At 40.5% G+C, this 21,328-nt stretch overlaps 1 protein-coding gene across 1 annotated transcript in view; it reads left to right on the top strand.

The window, feature by feature from the left end:
- Nucleotides 1-6,003, top strand: part of syne3 (spectrin repeat containing, nuclear envelope family member 3) — a 65,854-nt gene extending 59,851 nt beyond the window's left edge. The window contains exon 18 of the mRNA XM_046062636.1: nt 3,879-6,003. Coding sequence (XP_045918592.1) covers nt 3,879-4,061 — 183 coding nt within the window. The 3' untranslated portion in view covers nt 4,062-6,003. The remainder of the gene's footprint in view (nt 1-3,878) is intronic.
- The last annotated feature ends 15,325 nt before the right edge of the window (nt 6,004-21,328 follow it).

Below are 21,328 nucleotides of genomic sequence, written 5' to 3'. Positions count from 1 at the left end.
GGGTATTAGAATATAATTATTTTCTTTATGGATTCATCTGTCTGTTTTCCAGATTAACTGATGAATTGTTTAATCTATAACATATCAGAACATATTGAAAATGCCCTTCGCCAAAGTCCAAAACCCAAAGATATTCAGTGATATTAACAATAGAACAACAAACCCTCCCATTTAATCAGTTGGAACCAGTTTGACATTTTGCTTGATACATGCTATCAAAATATAAGTCATAAAATGTGGAAAAGCATAATAGGTCTCCTTTAAACTTAAATCACCCAGATGTGCCGATCACCGGGACGAGAAAAAAAACAAACCCAACTCCTTGTCCCCGCTGCTTTCAAGCCAGTACTAATAAAAATATTAGAAGTAGCCTTTAGAACAGAACAGGATGAATAATCACTGAAGCAATTGGCACCTAGGCATATTACATTACATTACCTTACCTTATCTAGCCAAGGTGTAACTAACTGGAACAACCCAAACTGCACAATTTATTTTATATTTCTGGTTTCACACCATAAGAGTTCTTAATATGACAGATAGGTGTCATTTACACTGGGGACACAACTTTATTTAAAGCTTTTGTTAAATATGTTCTGAAAAATGGCTTGCAACAAGAAATGTTAAAAAAACAAATGGAAATGCTTTGAGAGAGGTTAATTTGCACAATGAGAAAACATGCAATGCTATGTAAATACAGAATAAACAAATTTGCATTGTACTAAGTAAGTATCTAAAGAGCAAGCTGCTGATTTCTGCATTATATTCTGAATTGTCGCCTGAATTTTATGTTTCACTTTATATTAATAATGACAATTGTGCCATAAATTGGTGCAGAAAATGTTTAACGCTCAAAATGTTTTAGATATTTCATCATTAAATATTTCACCAAAATAGTGTATCGTCACACCCCTAATCAGATCAGCTATGTCCCCACCACCTTTCAACACAAAGTGACGTCCTTGATTCATTTTATGTTATCAGAGTACAAACACACCCAAAAAGCTGTTTGGTGTTAAATATGAATGTGAGTATTAAAACAAAATGTTTGATTAAATTCAGGTAACTTCCTAAAACTAATTTTCTCAGGCTTAAAATTCATACAGATTTTCCATTATATGGCAGTGTATATGGCATTAAATTTGATCCTAGCTGGTATTAAAAGGTCTTAAAAAGTCTTAAATTTAAGAGAGTCCTGGGGGTAACCTGCAGTACAGGTAGGTTTCCTCAGATATCAGTACAAACAAGTGATTAGTGATTAACCACGTTAGAGTATTAGAGGGGGAAGTTCTGCAGATGGCGCCGAAGGAACTGGAAACATAACAAATAGTTTGGTAATAGAACAGTAGAGCCAAGCACCTGACCTGACCATCCAGTACTGGCATCAAGTCAAGCATATCAAACCCAACCCCCAACCAACCAACCAACCAAACCATTCATTCATTCAGTAAGCAGTGGATGGTACGCAGATTAAAGAATGCCGTTGACCCCTCAGACGCCCCAGCTCAGACAGCCCTCCAAACATTCCTGACTGTTTTCACATGCTCTTTACAGGCTGAGGGTTCGGCTCCTGCCTGCCTTTATCAGCCTTTATCTTCAGGAGAGAATTGAAGTTTTTTTTAAACTAAGACCTTTGTTTTTGAATGACAGGCACCTTTGTTTGCATGTCATCTCTTGATTTAAAGCACAGTCTGCTTTGCTACTGTTGGGCTCCATGTCTCTAACCCTCTTATACAAGGTTGTTTATTTATCATTATACAACACAAGGTTGTAGAACGAAAAGACAGTTTGTAGTCCCTTCACTTACACGTACAACTTAACAGATAATTAAGTGAAATATGGTAATATGTAAAATAAATCAAAGCAATAAGATGTATACAGTTATTTACAGTATATACAAAGGCTATATGCAGACACGCTCCTAGACCAGAATACGAATCTATACTAATACACATATAAGTGAATGGGTAAAAAAAGAATTGTGCTGGTGAGTCTAACAAAACTAAGGGCCCTATTTTAATGATGTAATTTTTTTTTTAATGATGGAGTTTGTGAGATGAGTTTATAAAATCCATTTTAACAAAAGAAAGTAGTTTTCCAGGGCAACCGGCTCCTTGTGCGGTTGAGAGAGCAAAGAGGGAAGTGGAAGGTTTTGCACTGTATGTTCAATTTTCACCAAATTCTTAACCAGTGGCAGTGAAAGAACTGTAGTTTCTCAGACCTGTGAGTTGTGATCAGGTTTCTGCTAATATGACCGTTATTACTTAGCGGCAAACCAAAGATTACAGATCACTGCCGCTATAATCTTTGATTACACTGACAGGACAGCTGATTCAGTGGTTGCCTGGTAACATTAAAAAAACCGCAGCGCTTTGCTCTTTTCTAAATTCAACCAAAAAAGGTGCTGCTGTGCGCCTCGCGTTTTCAAACCTGCAAAGCGCTTTCTGTCTGATCAGGGTCTGATTATTCTTTGTCGTTTTATAGCGGTTGGCATTAAACAGTGCAAAATATTTACAGTGTCCACCCAAAGTGATTCCATTCACAACTATAGTCCCTCTAGTTATTTGTAAGTTTTTTTTTCTGTTTTTGTGTCTATAGCAGCATTCTCGCGACCCCCTGGGACCAGGTTAAGAACCACTGGTATAATGCATCATAGCAGCCCTTGGGCATTATGATCATAATTTAGTAGATATTGACAAATAAATGATTGTTGTTATATCAGCAACTGTTACTGTTTTTGGTAATATTTACAAACTTATTAACTTTATATTATAAACTTAACATTTTCTACCATGAAATGGTGGCACAGGACTCTGACATACGAGTACAGTACAGTAGTTACATTTTTGTTAGTACTTGTGTCAATAGAAGGAATTTTAGCAAATGATATTTACACAGCAATCCCATGCAAAATTACCTGAAAGCCCCATCTCCCCATCTCTTGACTAATGTATCAGTGCTTGATGCTTGGCCTCAGTGAATTTCAACTTTGCAGGTAACTGTTTTGTTTTACATTAAATTATTTCCAATGAGGCAGTGTTGAAAAAGTTAAAGAGAAACGTAGGTGGTAAGCATGATTCACAGAATAACAAGTCTGAGAGAAAGAGTCTAGAGGCCTGAGCTGAATCAGTTTACTGTAGTACATGATGTTTCTGACTGTGTGGGTGAGCTGCTTTGGCTTTCATCTTATGGTCCTTCAGATTTCCTACACATAACAGGCTCTGTTAGTGTATTGAGAACAAAATGTGTACTTTTTAAACCTCTGTCTTGTGTTTATGAGTTAATGAATAATCACAAATTCATCACATTTTTTTGATTCATCTTGAATCTCTTAAATATTGACAAAACAAAAACAGTCCAAGAAGTTTCTGCAGAAATCATGGATTTCTGATAAGACAGAGTACTGTCTTAAGATCAGTAAGGGAGGCACGAAATCTGATGTACTAAGCACTTTGTTGTCTTTTTAGTTTCATTTCTAAGCTGCAGAGAAAGGGAATCCAACTTATTTGGAAAAGCCAGTAGAGATGCACACAAAACAAATACAATGCAACTCAATCTGAAAAGGCCAGCCAAAGTTATTCACAATTCTAAATCACCGTTGATGTTACTTGCCTATATATGTTATATATATTTATATATTATTTACTTGTAATAATTACATTTGCTTATCATTATTTTATTAGTGGACTGTATTGGCCTGGAAGCTCTGTCTCCTGCCCCTAGTGATTACATAAAGACTGTATGATGGCACGAATAAGTTCGAAAGACACTTAAAAATAACTTTCAGCTTAGTCATTTACATATTTTTTTTGTTGTTTGTTTTTGTGTATGTGAATAATGTGTTTTCCACCAACCCTGTGTTGCTGCTGTTGTTGCAGAAGCCCGGGTTGTTGCAGCGGGTGTGTCGGCTGGCTCTTCCTTTGTGGCTGCTTCTCCTGGCTCTGCTGCTACTGGCCTTCCTGCTGCCCCTCATGGACGAAGGCAACAGCTGTTCCCTCTCCAACAACTTTGCTCGATCCTTCACCCTCATGCTCCGTTACGACGGACCACCACCCACATAGGAAACCTGGACGGCACACGATAGAGTAATATCTGATGTCACTCTCTACAGCAACTTATGTCGCTATAATGGATCATGGCTTATGTGGGAAATGTTGACGTGACTACTTCAGATGTCACATTCCCCTGTTTCTCATGTAACCACATGTAAGACCACAAACAGAACCACACAACGTTCAGTTCAATCTGAAAGTTCTTATTCTAAGAATGTCAAAGTACTATAACCAGACCGCAGGATTTTTAACATCTGTAAACCAAACCCATTTTTGTCATCTTTGAGTGTCATGCCTTTCTAATAGTTTAAATATGTTAGTCAGCTTTTATCTAATAAAGACAAAATTCTGTTCATCTGAACTTTAAATAGCTTTACTTTAACAGTCACCAATAGACCAAAGTATATTTACAGCATTCTTGTTATAACTTACAGTATATAATGTTTCATGAAAATGTTTCTTTTGGGCTTTAAAGAACACACATACAATTGAAAATGTTCTCATTATTACACAAAAACCAACAAATCTTGTTAAAATAGTAAAAACTGAGTCAGCAACATTATCATTATCCATCCATCCATCTATCATCATCGATATATGCTTATCCTGCACTGGGTCACTGGCGGGTTGGAGCCTATACCTGCTCACACTTACCTTTATAAAAGTATTTTGTAAGAACAAGAAGGGATAAACTGATATGTTAAAACATCATAATAATAATTTGGTAAATGGTAATAATGAGAAAATTATATTTTATACTATTCTACTACTAGTAGTAGTATAACCTGAAAGCAGTTTTTTTATTATATCAGGCCTAAACTCCATTTGGTAGGGACTAAACATAAAAATCATCATTTTCACACATCTAAAACTTTCAGAGACACAATTTGAAACCTGTTTAATTACTAACCTGTTAATTGGCTTGGTGAGATTACTCAAGTGCTAAGGAAAACTGAAATGTGTCTACGGATATGAATGTGGAACATGTACCAGAAGATCCAAACCAAAGACTATTGTAACAGTACTGGACATGATACTGAAGCTAACATTGCATTTCTGTCGACTTCTGGACTCATAACTCCTGTTAGATTTCCTCTCCCTGAGGGAAAGCAAAACTTCAGCTAATGCTGTGCTAATGGTACCGTATGTAGCAGTGGTAAATAGCTTGTTTGCAAAAAAACAAATATACAGTATATGTTATGTTTCATCTCTGTAAAGATTAAATTGTGTTTTCTTAGTGTTATTAGGTCAGCCATAACTGCCGTGCAGGTTCATACTGAGAGCAGCCTGGCTAATGCTAACCCTTGCGTTGTGACCTTTTTATATACAGTCTATGGTTGTGACTGGGAGCAGTGTGAGAGCGTCTGCGGTTAGAAAGACCTGAACAGAGAAATGCTACTCTTCACTAGCGACATGTCATCTCATTCTGTCATCAGTCTTACTCACTTAAAAACTATCATACTGAAACATGTAGCAGGGGTTTACTGTACACCTTCTACATTATGGTAAAGAAGTAGCTCATTCAGCACTTGCTGTCTATGATTTTGTTGGCATTTTTAAAACTGCAGTTCCCATGACCTTCTTCCAGCATGGCAGCACCCATATCATACACCACAGTAACTGTTTCTCCCTCATCCATTATCTATACCTGAGCACTCCTCTAATGCTGTCTTTAACACTTTTTAGCTGTACATAAAATGTATAATCTGTGTAGTCCATTGTGTCTATTTTCATATATCCCCATTTGACTCTTCAGTCTGTCAAGCAGGTGATGCTGTGAGACAGTGTTTTTTTGAAGGCAGAAACAATATTACATTGGGGTTGTTTTTTTGTTTTTTTTTCATTTATTTACCAACTCTGTCTTTACAAATGTAATGACCTGTACGACATACTGTTGAGCAGAGTAATGGCTGTATTTTTTGTGATATGCATTACAAAATGTCACTTTGAACACTCTTTTCTTACTTCAGCAACAGAACACAGAAGGTCTGGTTTCACTTCAGCTCTTCAGGTTTTAGGAATGCAGCAGATTTCCAGTAAATAAATCCAGACAGATGGCACAGAGAGAGAGCAGGACAGGAATTATCTTATAAATTAAATTTGAAAAATAACTAAACCCGAACCAAGCTTGAAGCTTAACTCAACTAAATAGCCCATCCTTCGTTGGAACCTGTTGGGTGTTGTTGAACAGTGGTTGATCATGTTGCTGACAGTGCGAACACACAGATGTGGATGACTGATTCATTAACAGTTTAGTGGACTGTTGTCCAATGAAGGGGTGAGTGTGCAGTCTACTCATGTAGCTGTCCTCCTTCACACTCTTCACTACTTAAATAGTTTGACACATTACCTCATGGAAACCACCATCCACTGCTCTGAATTTTAATCGAGACATACATTTTCAGTGCTTGCTTAATATTTGCAGAATGAACCTTAAAAATTGATTCTGGCTGTAGATTGTTAGACAGTACATCCTGGAAGTTCTTGTGTGTTCCAGGCTTTAGATTTTTAAACTTTCATTTTTAGCACTGACTGATTTGTTGCTGTTGATGCAGCAATAAAGAGGTGTCCATGATTTTCAATACTGGATGTGTGTCAGTTTGCTTAAAGCAGTTTTCCTTTGTTCCTTCTGTGTACCTTTTTTTTTTTTTAAATTGTACAACCATCTCATGAGAGCTGTTACTTTGTATTTTCTGGAGTGCTATTTTGGCTTTAACACGTGTCGTTTTCACAGTCAAAACCCTCAGTGAGAACATTTAGAAAGCCTTCTCCTGTGGCCACTTACATATTTTTGGACCACTGTGTGTTCATGTTGCCAATGCCCGAGCTGTAAACCTTGGCAATCACCTTTTTTGTACAAACCCAAAATAACTTTTATCCTGCGTTCTCTCTTTTCACACCACGCACATCCCTAAAAATACACCAGCACCTCCACACACCCTCACATATGCAGTTACTTTCCCTTTTTTGGCTGAGTTTATGTGTATTATCGAGTTATGTTACCATGGCAACAGTGACCTAATCAAGTTAATCTATTACGTTGTCTTTAACAGCAACCAGAGTCTCTGCTGCAGCTTCACACGTCCTCCAGCATGTTTGTAATTCAATGTTAAGTTCAGCTTTTGTTTGGGAATGAAAGAGCCGGGGTGAGGAGACTTGAGGATCTGAAATATATAAGATATTTCCGCATCACTAAATCATCACCATGGCAGTAGACAGCCTAAACCACCAGTAAAAACAATTAGCTCCCTTATAACACCAAAATATAAATAAAACCCTCACTGCCATTGTTTTTTTTAATTGCCATAAGAGAAGTGTTGTGATTTTATCTTACAGCCCAGAACAGGAAGAGGACTTTGTCTTTTCTGCATTAAAAACAGAGCTTATTGCTTTTGCTGTGTCATATATGATCCTTTAGATACAGCTGCAAAATGCTGTTTGAGTCTATACTGGGCTGTCACTGTTTCTAAAGTTAATTTGATCAAATGTGACCTAACACATTCAATTTATTTCCTAGTAGCACACGTAGCCAAGTTGCATTGTAGAATTGGGATTTTACGGCACCCGGAATGTAAAGACAAAAAAAAACATTACTTATTTTAATGATTTCTAATATGTAAATATGCTACATGTAGCATTACATATTGCTGAAGACATATAGGTATTGTGGCCTTAAAGCTTTAAAGTTTAGTATTTTACAACCTGGACCCTATTTTCTCATGTTTTGTGTTTGAGTAAGCACTCTGCATTCAGCAGCAGTGAAACAGGGCTCGTAATCCTTGCAGGCAATTGCGCCCCATCAAGAGATCTTTTTTGTTTAACAAGAAACAGTCAATATATAGCACTCGTCAAAGCCACCAGACTCCCTTGACAAAAAGTCTGGTTTACCGCTGACTCGATTGGTTAGTTTGTGTTATTGTGTGAGTCTGCACATTAGTGTGGAAGTACTTTTACAGGGCGCAGTTGTCCACAAGTATTACTTTGCAGCCCTGACTCTCTGAAGCGCACTCACTTAATACTGGATCAATTTCAAAAACTGTTGTTCCAATTAGTCACATAGACACACAAAACATGGGAAAATAAGGTTGGAAAATACTTAAGTTACCCTTTAGGTATACCATGCAATTAATCAGCTGTACCAAGTGCCATTACCACATGTATTTATTCACCACGTAGCTTTAGAAAGCACTCACAGCCAATGTACTGTATAACAGCTGTTAAGTTAAATATAAGGTTTAGTCTTGTCAAGCGTGTTAATGCTGCATTCTATACTGAATCACCAATTATGCTCCATGTTACTGCTTCTGATTGAACTATGTCTATTATGTATGTGTCCCGGTAATGAAGCCTATGCAATGACTGGCCCTACATCATTGTGTCCATTTATCTTATGCAACGTATGAAATTACTTGAATCCCCTGAGCACAACTGGTTCTTGAGCTACACAGTATGTGTGACAAAGCTGTCAGAATAGAACAGTATACTTGTTATGCAAAAAATGTCCAGTATTCCAGTGTCTGCTCTCAGATCAAGGGACTTATTATGAAAATGCACAGGTAATGATTGACGAGAGAGCTTTTTTGTGAAATGACACAATTCTATTTCATTAATATTTAAACAGTAGAACTGCTTCATATTATTCAAGAGAGCTATGTATGATGAAATAAAATGCAATTTAAATATTCTGAGCTGGAATCTGTTGTTTGTATGTGTTTTTGTTTAGAGAGACCAAAGTTTTGAGAAACGAACTAACACATTGTTGGTTTTGGTCTTTTTCTGGGATATATTTATGATAAGAGAAATGGAGGATAATACCAGCTTTATAATTTAAAACCAACATACAATATACTGTATACTGTTTCTGGACACAGAAATAGACATTATACAATGACACACAGAGTGGTGTCTGTTGAGTGATGCTTTTGCATGGCCCAGTTAAATCAAATTGTTAGACCGCTGGTGATTTAATGTATGCTCCTTGTTGCTTTTATTCAGGTGAAGTGGAAAAATCCTTTGGAACAATATTACGACCATCCTGGCACTGAAACTCGCCTCTGAAGACCAATTCAAATATATTGTTTTAGAATGATAAGCACCTGATTGGGTCATATGGTCAATATTTATTGCCCTTATATAAGCTGATATATCATTCTAACCCCAGTTTACTGTATAAAGCTGTGATTTCCTGTATGTGTATTTGATGTATTGTACTACCTCCTGCTACAGTCCACTTTCTCCAGAGACATCATTATGTTTTCATCATCTAGTCTGTTTGTATGAATGTTGTCACTGCTGCAACTGTGTTGCTGAGTGTTTGTGCTTTCATTTCATGTGTGTGCTGCCTCCTACGCTGTTCTCACCTCGCCCTCCCAGCCAGGCCTACCAAGCTGTGCTGCAATCTGGAGCTCACATACTGCAAAATACCAGAGCAGCCTCTCTCCCAAAGCAGAGCCCAGTCCTCATCAATGTAGTATTTTAACCAACAGATACAACCAAACCACTTCCTCTCTGGAACTACTTTTCTCTTGTTGTTAATGGTAATCCAGGCAAAAATTATATCATAAGCAATGAAATGATCAGTATCACCACAGATTTTTACACAGTCTGGCTGTGTACTATTAGTCATGAACATTAGGAGATTCTTAGATAAACATACCTGTGTGAATTAGTTGCTCTGACCAAATCTAATTAGAATCAGTTTTATTCTCCAGGTATGTGTACACATACGAGGAAGTTGACTTTGGATTGTACATTGCTCACTCATACAATAATACAATAACACAATAATAAAATCAGACACAGGCTACAGTATAGAGAACACAAATATACACATGATAAACAGAAATAAAAACAATATAGACATATTGATAAACAGTGCAGTGAGCAGTGTGCAAAGGATGCAGGAGTAAATTATCATTAATTATGTACATGTCAGAGGTGGATGTGATATACATGTACACAGTGTGATGGAGCATAGTGCAATGGATGCTGGAATAAATAAGTACAGTAAGTATTTTGTGCAAGCGTGAACTTGAGGTAGGTGGGTGCACAGGAATTATTCCTGACTGTGAGTCAGAGACCAGCTGTTCAGAGTGATGGCTTGTGGGAAGAAATCTGTTGGTTTTGGTGTACAGTGCTCTGTGGGTAGAACAGGTTGCGTCCGGGGTGAGATGGATCTGCAGTGATGTTTCCTGCCTGTTTCCTGACTCTGGAAATGTGTAAGTCCTGAATGGAGGGCAGGTTGGCACCAATGATTTTTTCTGCAGTCCTGACTGTCCGTTGTAGTCTGCTCCTGTCCTTTTTGGTGGCAGATCCAAACCAGACAGTGATGGACGTGCAGAGGACAGACTGGATGATGGCTGTGTAAAAGTGGATCCCCGGAACCTGAAGGATTCCACAGCAGACACAGGGCTGTTGAGTATGGTGATGGGGGGCAGAGTGGGGGGGGCTCCTCCTGAAGTCCTCGATCATCTCCACACTTTTGAGCGTGTTAAGCTCCAGGTTGTTCTGACTGCACCAGAGAGCCAGCTGATCAGCCTCCAGTCTGTAGGCTGACTCATCACCGTCCCGGATGAGGCCGATGACCGTTGTGTCGTCAGCGAACTTCAGGAGTTTGACAGATGGGTCTCCTGAGGTGCAGAGGAAGAAGAGCAGTGGGGAGAGCACAGTGCTAATAGTCCGGGTGCTCGATGTGATGTTCCCCAGCCTCACCTGCTGACTCCTGTCAGTCAGGAAGTCTGTGATCCACTGACAGGTGGAGGCTGGCACAGTGAGCTGGGTGAGTTTGGTGCTGAGGATGTCCGGGATGATGGTGTTAACGCCGAGCTGAAGTCCATGAACAGGATCCTTGCATGAGTCCCTGGAGAGTCGAGGTGTTGCAGGATCATCCAATAACCTGTTAGCCCTGTAGGCAAACTGCAAGGGGTCCAGCAAGGGGCCTGTAATGTCCTTCAGGTGGCCCAACACCAGTCTTTCAAAGGACTTCATGACTACAGATGTCGGCGCGACAGGCCTGTAGTCATTTAATCCAGAGATGGAGGGTTTTTTGGGGACCGGGATGACTGTGGAGCGTTTGAAGCAGGAGGGAACTTCACACAGATCTTCAACAGATCACTGAAGCTGAAGGCCTGGTTGTTCAGGACTCTGTTCCCGCTTCTGAAGGTCTCCTCCTTGGTCTGACGAAGCTGCCTGAGTTTTGCTGTGAACCAGGGTTTTGGTTGTTGTATGTGCGGAAGGTTTTAGTCGGCACACACATGTCCTCACAGAAGCTGACGTAAGATGTCACAGTGTCGGTTAGTTCGTCCAGGTCAGTGGCTTCAGCCTCAAAAACACTCCAGTCAGGGCAGTCAAAGCAGGCCTGTAACTCCAGCTTTGACTCGTTGGTCCATCTTTTCACAGGCTTTAAAACAGGTTTAGCAGATTTCAGTCGCTCCCTGTAATTCGGGATAAGATGAACCAGACAGTGATCAGAGAGGCTGCATGTGGGAACAGAGCGATAGTAGTCCTTTAATGTTGTGTAGCAGTGGTCCAGTGTGTTAGTGTCCCTGGTGGGACACTTAACATGCTGTCTGCACTTTGGAACTTCGTGGCTGAGGTTTGCTCTGTTGAAGTCTCCAAGAATACCAACCAACCTTCGTTTATTTAGAAAACAGAGTCCGCCTCCCCTTGTTTTTCCCATGAGCTCCCTTTCGCGGTCCGCGCGGGTGAGATTAAATCCTGGCAGGTAAAGTGCGCTGTCTGGGATTTGCGGGGTGAGCTCTCTCACTCTTATCTTCATCCCCACACTTTAGAATACATGCAGGTGGGGTGTCACAATGCATTTTTAAACATACACATTGACTTCATGAACATTGCAGAATGCATGAACAAAAATTGTCATTATCTTCACCATTTAGGTCACACACGTCAGATTCAGCCAGTTAACTAGCAAGAGAAACAGTAAAATTCCCTCACCAGAAAGGTTCAGTGTTAATCCTACTCTAATAGTTAGTAGAAAAACTCTCCTCACACCCTCCAGGGTTCTCATCCACTTTGCATAGACAAATGACACAGTAATTGAACAGGTAGCGTTTTTAATGACAAATTTTACAATACAGTCTCTCTCGAATTTGCGCAGCTAACAGGCTACTGCTAGCACAGCTGGGTGGCTTAAACAGGGGTGAGTTCAGCACAGATAAAACATAGCAAACTGTTTTTTTTCAACGGAAATGGTGGTGCCTTAAGCCTAGTTCACACAGGCTGTGATCGGAAGTAAATCAGCGGTTGATCAGCAGTCGCAAGTCGTTATGTGTGAACTACTCAACGAGACATCAAAAAGGCTCCCCGACACATTTCTGCCACATCGCCGACGTCTGCCAGATATCTAGCACGCCAAATATCTGGAGGAGTCGTCCGACTCGACATCCACATCCAGCCAATGAGAGCAGGCAGCTACTTTTCACTGCAAAACACTTTTTACTCCCCTCCAGCACTGTGCTAATCCATTCTTTCACTCAGATTCTTTGTCATCTTTATAATAACAAACAACAGCTGTTTTGTGTGTGGGTTTGCGTCATTTCCTGTTTCACATTTCACGTGTGTTTTCTTGACAAAACGTGGTTTGGAGACCAGCCTTTGGGTGACACAGCCACTGTCAGCTCGTGTAGCGTGTGACCCCCTGTCACCGATCAGTCACGAAGTCTGAACGCCACGACTTCAAGACTCCCGTCACAAGATGGCAAGTTGTGTAGTGTGAACAGCACGGCCACAGGCCGACGCTAAATGTCGTGTAGTCTGCACGAGCCTTTAAACACCGTTGTGCATGCAAGCACGCTAATTTTTCCTGCCCTTTTAACACCACTGTGTTTACTGTTTGTTTGTGTTTAACTTGTCGCAGTTGATTGGGTAACACCTCTGACACGCCCACCAAACAGGAGAAAACATAAAAAGCCCGTTGCGCAAAGTTGCACAGCGTTACAAGGAAACATGACGTTCAATCACAAAACGTTGCAAGCTGGTGCAAAATGTCTGAAAACGAATGAACTTGCCCCAGGTCAAGCTGACTTAAGTTTTTTTCTCTTCTTCACTGCACATGATAGCTAGCATCTTTACGGTCAATTTACCCTAAAACAGTGATAAGCAATGCTGGATACGCCACTTCACGTAGCAAGAACTCTGGACAGCGTGATGTATCACTCCGCAAACATGAATATTAATTTGACTTACTTTTATTTATTTTGGTTTTCTACAGACTTACACTTACAGGGTAGTAACGTGGGTTACACTGATTGCAGTAATCAAGCATGCCAGTGATAAAAGCTTGCATTAGTTTCACAGTATCTGCCTCGGAGGAGAAACGGTTGCTATATTTCTAAGGTGCAGTTTTAGTGAGATTGCCGTTGTGAGATTCAATATCTAAAACATGTGTAGATGCACACCAAGACTTTTTACTTTTTGTTCAGTTGCAAAAACCGATGTGACATCCACAAGTTGTTGCTATGAGATGGGTGATAAAGAGATGTACAGTTGTCTGTGAGACTGAACAAGATACCATAGGTCTCAGAATTCAGCCTTGAGAAACCCCACATGTTATGTTTGTGGCAGGTAAGTCCTAAACCAATGTAAAACTGAGCCAGAGAGCCAACACAATGTATCAATACAGCGTTTCATCCATCCAGCCATCGTCAACCGCTTATCCTGCGTACAGGGTCGCAGGGGCATTTTAGCCTTAGATGCGTTTGATTTGTCACTTAGCGTGATTCCCTGGGCGGTTCCTTAAATTAGTGATTAATTAAGGTAGATGCAACCTTTCCATCGCAGGGCCACGCACAGACAAACAACTAGTCACACTCACACCTAAGGACAATTTAGAGTTACCATTTACCTAACCTGCATTTCTTTGGATGGTGGGAGGAAGCCGGAGCACCCGGAGAGAACCCACGCATGGAACGACAAAGGTTCGAACCCACAACATCAGCTAAATAAGTAAATAAAAATGTAAAAGATTCCACAGGGTCACAAACAGTGCTGCAGAGTGTCTCACCATGAACTCACTACATGGTTCTAGCATCACATTTACACCCTAGTTTCAACCTGCACACAATATATTGCATATATTTATTTGATTTGATATATGTAATATATATCAAATCAAAGAGTCCAGACTATGGCGATTGTTCCATTTTATATTCTCATATCGTGGGGTGTATTAAACGCCTCTTGGCGATGTAAGGCTCTTTGTCCAAGCTAATGCAGGCCACACAGGCTCAGGATACCAACTGAGCTGGTGCTGATTTAAAAGTGAAATGAGTAGCCTGAGAAACAAGGTCATCTACAGTATGCAAATTTAACAGAGGTTATATGAAAAGAGAGGACTTAGGTCACAACAACAATTGTTTTACATCATACACTGAGCATGGTTTTACTATTCCTGCTAGTTGTAAATAAGGAAAACACTATATTATTTTTATATGATTGTTTTCTTAGATTTTCAAGCTAGTCAAACCCATCCACCCATACTGCCATTTACATACAACACAACCACTTGGTAACGGACCGGTTTTTGCTGTTGTAGCTGTTTTCTGTCCAAAAACAGCGGTCCTTTGTGTCAACATAGACTGTCTGGCGGGCCGCCATCTTGGTGAGGTCGGCATAGCCGGTAAGTTTTGTTTCTGTCGTCAGATTGAAGTAGAGAAGAAGAGATTGCTTTGGCGGCAGTCAGCCTCTGCTGGCAACACAGACATGCAGGATAGTAATCGATTCATCTCTTCGATACGAAGAGAAAGAGCTGTCATCTGTAAAGCATATAAACAGTAAATATGGCCAAAACATGGACATTCGCCTGGTATATTTTTGAAAGATTGTTTAATAACTGTTGTATATTAGTTTCTTTAGGGTATGTTATTTTAGGTTTTTGGTCCTGGAAAAAGGTGCCTGGGATCATGTAACCCTGTCCCAAATTCAGATGTGGATACTCACTGAGCATACAGCAATGATTATGGAGATGTGACTGTGGTTAGATGCATGATAAGACAAACTGAATCAGCTTTGTGTTTGTGCAGTCAAGTGTTGACTTGCCCTTCTTCTTACTGCATGCAGTCTCAGTGTATGGGAATGGGTGAAACCAATGATGACTGTAGTGTGTGTGTGTGTGTGTGTGTGTGTGTGTGTGTGTATGTGTGTATTCTTCGCCTTCAGCCTTCTGTATTCAGACAGTCACACAACAGATGGACAGGGAGATGTACGCTGTGATAGTGATAAGCAGATGACGAATTTGTATTTGTGATACTTAGTTGGTGTGTGTGTGGTAATAAGGATATGGAAGTGTCTGTGACTTGATGAACCTGTTTTTGTGCTGTTGATGTTAGTGTTCTTTGATTTGTCTTTAGTTTGACTTTTATTTTAAAAGTGTGCTGTATACAGTTAATAAAAAGGTTACAATTAGTGTTGTACACAGAGAGTGTTAACGTCTGTCTTAGACTGATGCTTTTGTTATGTTTCTAGTTTATTTGAAATAAATACATTTGAGGTGTGTACATGTACAAAGCGGTATCGATGACCCTGGCCAACGACCCCACTGAGGTTAAATAGTTTAATAGTTTCCCTACCAGTCAGTCAGAACTGAAGAAGTCCTCAAATTAAACGTTATGTCCCAGTACATCAAGTGTGGACTACACAGAGAAACTTTCAGGTAAATCAAATGATTGTCATTAAAGGGCTTACTTCCTGTTTCCAGCAGGTGGAGATGTGTTCAGTGGGGACTCCAACACTACAGAGAAATGTGCCTGAGAGGCTGCTGTTTAGGGAACGCTTGCGAGCCTTTTAGCTACGCCCATGCATGAGAACGATTTGACACATACGTTTTTGCCACATTTGAATTTTGTACAAAGTTTCGTGAGTTTTCATGCACCTTTAGGCCATCAAAAATAGCCTTCATTAGGAAGAAATAAATAATTCCTTCAGTTTTAATAGGGTCCTCGGATGTTTCATGCTCAGGCCCTAATAATAGTTGTAGCATCCGGTGTCTAGCAGGATCATGGGGGCAGTAGGTGGCTTGCAGCCACAGATCCAGACTCCACAGCTTCAGAGGCAGAAACACCTGCAGGAAGCGACAAGAAAGAGGAGAGGGACGAGAAAGCACAAGACTATTGGAGAGGGAAGAAGTGGAGTTAGTAACATTCACACCTGTAGAATATTTTATCACCTAAAAATGGATATTTGGATATTTTTCTAGCATAAAAACGTCAATAACAATTGCTTGAATGTGCTGCTACAAGTCTCAAATCCAGTTTTTTCGCTCCTAAACGACAAGTTCCGCATGCTCTTATTTTTACACCACATATCTCAGTGAAATGTGGAGCACAAGTGATCTGTGCACCTGTATAGCAGGGAACCATTTTGACCAATCAAGGAGCTAGTTTGGGCACCAGTCCACATCTATCCAATGCATATATAATTTTTCCAACCCGGCTGACATGAAACATGCCCACTTCCGTATGATCAATGCCACCTGTAAATGTATGCAAGACTGTTCTGAGTAAACAGACTTGAAGAAAATAGGCAGACATCTACTAATTGGCAGAGTCTGGAGAGATGCAGAGTGTAGAGCTTTGTATGATAAAATAATGAGAACACACTCATGAAATGGGTCACAAATGTTAATTTTCATTGTGAGAAACATGACACTCTGGATTAAAACAAACATCCTGGTCATAAACATATTTGTTCCTGCTAACTTTTTAGCAAATTGCAGTTATCATCTGGTGGACCGTGGTAAACGAGGACAAGGAACAAGAGAAGTGAACTAGTATAAATAGTGTGGCTGATGAGGGAATGAGGAGCAGGTGAGGAGCGGGCGGAGTAGGCCAGGTAACTGCAGGGCTGATGAAGGAAGTGAGAACAGGTGTGGCAGTCAGGTGATAGGGAAAGGTGGGAAAGTCTGGTGGACAGCTTGAGGATGGCAGGTCAGGGGAGAGAGCAGTGGAATAACATGCAGAACCATTTTTAGCACTGACTGGATGAGTTCTGTTGTGTGCTGATTGTATGACATTGTTTCTCAGAAATACATTCTTCGGGTGGAAGTATTGCAATGTGATTTGATTATTGTTGAGAACAGCTGGGTGCAGTGAAATGTGCCAGATGGCTTTTAAACAGATTACTCCAGATGATATCGGCCAGCAGGTTTCTGAATTTAGCTCACCAAAGTCACTTAAGTGTCTTTTGCCTGACAAACACCAGGTTTTTCTCAGTAGGAGGATGATCACTTTGTTCTCTGGAATGGTTGCGTAACATCTGCCTCTGCTTTGTATTGTGTGGGCAGGGGTGCAATGATTCTGCTGTTTGAAAGATAGTATCCGAGAGGGAGAAAATAACTTCTGTACTGTTACATGGGGGTAATATGGGTCAACATGCAAATGTTTCTCCTCTCAAAAGATCTGCCTCTCATTTGTATTTAATTATAGAAATCCCAGTTTGTTTATTAGCTTGTGTGGGTTACTACATGTGGGTTAAACAGAGTGTAGGCTAGTCCTTAAAGTTTTGAAATAAATGAATTAGTGTTTAAATATCTGGCATACAATTCTTAGAGGGCTCCTTGTCATGTAATTTCAGCGTTCTTAGTGTCTTGTACAATATGCTTTAGAAAATAACTGGACTTTTTGTAGAGAAACACAGAAAGTCATGTTAGCTCGCAGGCTAATGCCGAGCAGTTGCTAATGTTATCCGGTGCAAAATTAGATCACTTTCTACATTAATTCACCAACTAACGCGACCCATGTTACTATCCTGTGTACCACTGTTGATTTAGCCTGCAGAGAGGATGTAACGGTAAAAAGCAAATGTGGAGCGATTTGTTTACTAAAGGTAGCCTATAGTGATGCAGCCAGGAGCAGCCAGCTAACGCTACAGTAGCTCGGACCTGCCGCTGTTTGCTTTGTAACGTTTATGTTTATTGTCGTTTTACCAATACTCAGATACACAGCTTCTCTACCTCTCAGTCAACTAACAGACTAACTGTTATACAGTGTGATACAATCTCGTTTTAATATCCAGTCCAGCTCACTAACCGTTTCATTATCATCCAATACATGTAGCTGTGCTGACATTGCTGAAAGATTCAAAGATAGTAAAGATTGTTACTGAAAGCAGCAGGTGAGCTAACGATGTAGCACGTCGGCTAAATGCAGTAACTGTACCGTGATCATGTAACGAGCATGGATTAGTTCAACCTGCAACTGATAAAACTATTACTGTAACGTTGCAGTTTGAGTTTACCTGAGTTTCCAGCTCTGTCTCTCTATAGCCGCTGTCACGCTGCCTTTTTTTTTTGGGAGTGTTGTACCGATATGCGGCTCGCTGTGCTGAATGAAGTAACGTTAAAGAGCCGGTGTTGATCTGCCTCTGAGACGGGACGGGAAAGTAACAGAGCCTGAACATGTCTGAGTGAAAAGCCACAGCCTGCATGCTGGTGATCCTGCGTTTATTGTGGTATTTCTGTATGAAAGCGGTTGTGTTTCGGATTCTGCTCGCTCATGAGTTCAAGCGAGCACGCATACGAGCACACGCCTGGTTGCAATCTTAAAACCGCACCGCTAGTGGCCGCTGGAAACTACATAATGCCCCTTTAAGTATGAAAATTGAGTACTTCTTCCACCACTGAAAAACGGTAAACAGAAATAAACTATATACAATGGAGCACTGCTGAGGATGAATTTCAGTTTAAAAGTCTGATAGCTTGGGGGGGGGGAGCTACTCTGCAGTGAACAGGCTGTGGCTGGGTGGGTACTGTCCTTTAGTATCCTTTATGCTGAGTGCTTAATGGTTTCTTGGGGACCTTTCCTGAAAACAAATCAAGTTCTTCTAACCTGCCTTTGTTGGTATATTGCAACATATCTTGGAAGCTTGGTGATGCACACTGGCCCCAAAAGACTTTTTCCCCATAGACTTACATTGTGAAAGAAGTGACTGGCAAAGCGGTGGAAGTAGTTTTGAGCGTCACAACCCTGCAAAATGACTTTACTACACGATGTGTTGGAAGGATAGAACAACATACTGATTATTTGGAGATATGATCAGGTTCATGGGGTCATAGAAATCAGAAGGTGTTCTTCCTATTATACTTAATATAATAATAATAATAATATAATAATAGTTCAGTCCAAGGCTACACTGTTTAGATGGGGGAACCTGAACTGGTTTTGTATCCTCCTTCAAACATCCAAATTGCTCAAACTAAAAAAAGACGCTAATGAAAACCTTTTTCAGTTCAGTTCCTGCCTGTCTGCGACACCTTAAGCCTTGTAGCTTCACTGTAAAGTGAAAAATGGCTGTCTGTCTGAAGTGTATAAACATACTTCAACAATATGATCCTCATTTCCTGTGTGGTGACAGTGTACAGAGACCAGATACAGCTTCACTTTGGACTTAATGACTACAGCACATGAAGAGACGCATTGAGCTGCACATTCACTTTGAAGCCTTGTTCAGCTGCTGTTTATGCACAAATGAAATAAAACAGTGAGGCTCACTGATGTGCTTTTAGTAGTTTCTGGACAACAATGGAGTATATCAGGCTTTGGGTCTACACATGGGATTTGTTGACAATAAGAAAAATATATAGTATCACCAGACTTTTACTCAAAGTCCACTTACTTGCTGTGTTAGAGCTTTCAACCACATCTCATGGTCTTTATTAGTGGGTTTTGTCTGTTTCTTTATCATCTGCGGGGTTCGTACCATTTCACCAGTGTAGTGCTCCCCTTAAATGAACAGCAGAAACAGACAGACCAATACCACCAATGGCATCCATGGGGAAGAGGTCAAAGGTCACTGGCCAGGAGTCAGTGGACGACCCGAGAAAGACATTCAAATCTGATAAATGGGCCAGGCTGATATATTGGAAGATTTTAACTCATTGAAGATATATCGTTACTGGGGTACATGTCAGCCAATAAAAGCCAAAAATAGTTTTTTTTTAATGCACATTTTGAAGAATTGCATTAGAAAAGGTTGATGGAAATGGCAAAATTTCGCAAAAAAGTTTTTACGCTTGCTTGAGGTGGTTTTTGCCTTTGTCGAAAAAGAGTTAATGCGCTAAATGGGAGATGGAAACACTTTTGCTGAACAAGTTCTAACATAGCAAACTTGTAACTCACGTCTGATCAGCTGTTTCCGCTGTCGGCGTCTTGCCGGATATTCCTATAAAGTGTCATGGCATACATGGCTGGTAGCAACTTGGCCACTTGAAATACATTCCTGAGGACCTCTCTCCATTTTTCTAAGATCAATGGCCATCAGGTTCATGCGACTTACTTTGTTTCTGGTTTGCAATCCATACGTTTTGTGTAACCTCAACTACTGACGTAACTAGTCTTGTCGTAGCCTGGTTTATTTGCTTTGTTTATTTGTAAATGAACCGAAAAAAGACTCCCCACCTAAATAAATCCACCTCCAGGGCTAGCCTGGGGTCTGTCTTCGAAATAGCTGCGAGTAGCTCCTCAGCCAACAAAGTGTCTCTGGGTAATCCCAAAACCTCCCAGGTACTTGGCAGCTTGAATAAGCTTGAATCAGCTGGGACCATTTTAGAGGCCAATTCTTCTGAAAATGTGTCTTCTGGGTCCACTTGTGGCTGTTACGTTTACCCATCCAGCTACATGAAGAAGCAGTGGTTTTGGACACACATGAGGACCACAGTGAGTGTTGTTTGACAAGCAGATGAAAACTCAAAAGTGCTGCGGAGGTTTAAAGTTCAACAAGTAAAGCACAGCACTCCACAACAGAAAAATGTAATCCACACATTAAGAGAGGCACTAGGAAAACACTGATGGACGACCATGAAACACAAATGAAACAAGAAACAATGAGTGAATGACAGACAGCTATATACACACAGGAGGGGCGAGGATAATAACGCACAGGTGATCACAATTAGGGGAACAAAGCCAAATTAGCCATTTTCCTCCCCGGTGTCATGTGACTCGTTAGTGTTACAAGGTATGAATGGGGAGCAGTTGTGTTAAATTTGGTGTTCTCGCTCTCACACTCCCTCACACTGGTCACTGGAAGTTCAACATGGCACCTCATGGAAAAGAACTCTCTGAGGATCTGAAAAAAAGAATTGCTGCTCTATATAAAGATGGCCCAGGCTATAAGAAGACTGCCAAGATCCTGAAAGTGAGCTGCAGCACGGTGGTCCAGACCATACAGCGGTTCAACAGGACAGGTTCCACTCAGAACAGGCCTCGCCATGGTCGACCAAAGAAGCTGAGTGCACGTGCTCAGCGTCATATCCAGAGGTTGTC

Source organism: Micropterus dolomieu, linkage group LG11 (genome assembly GCF_021292245.1).
Source record: "Micropterus dolomieu isolate WLL.071019.BEF.003 ecotype Adirondacks linkage group LG11, ASM2129224v1, whole genome shotgun sequence".
NCBI lineage: Eukaryota > Metazoa > Chordata > Actinopteri > Centrarchiformes > Centrarchidae > Micropterus > Micropterus dolomieu.
This window is presented reverse-complemented; position numbering and strand designations above follow the sequence as displayed.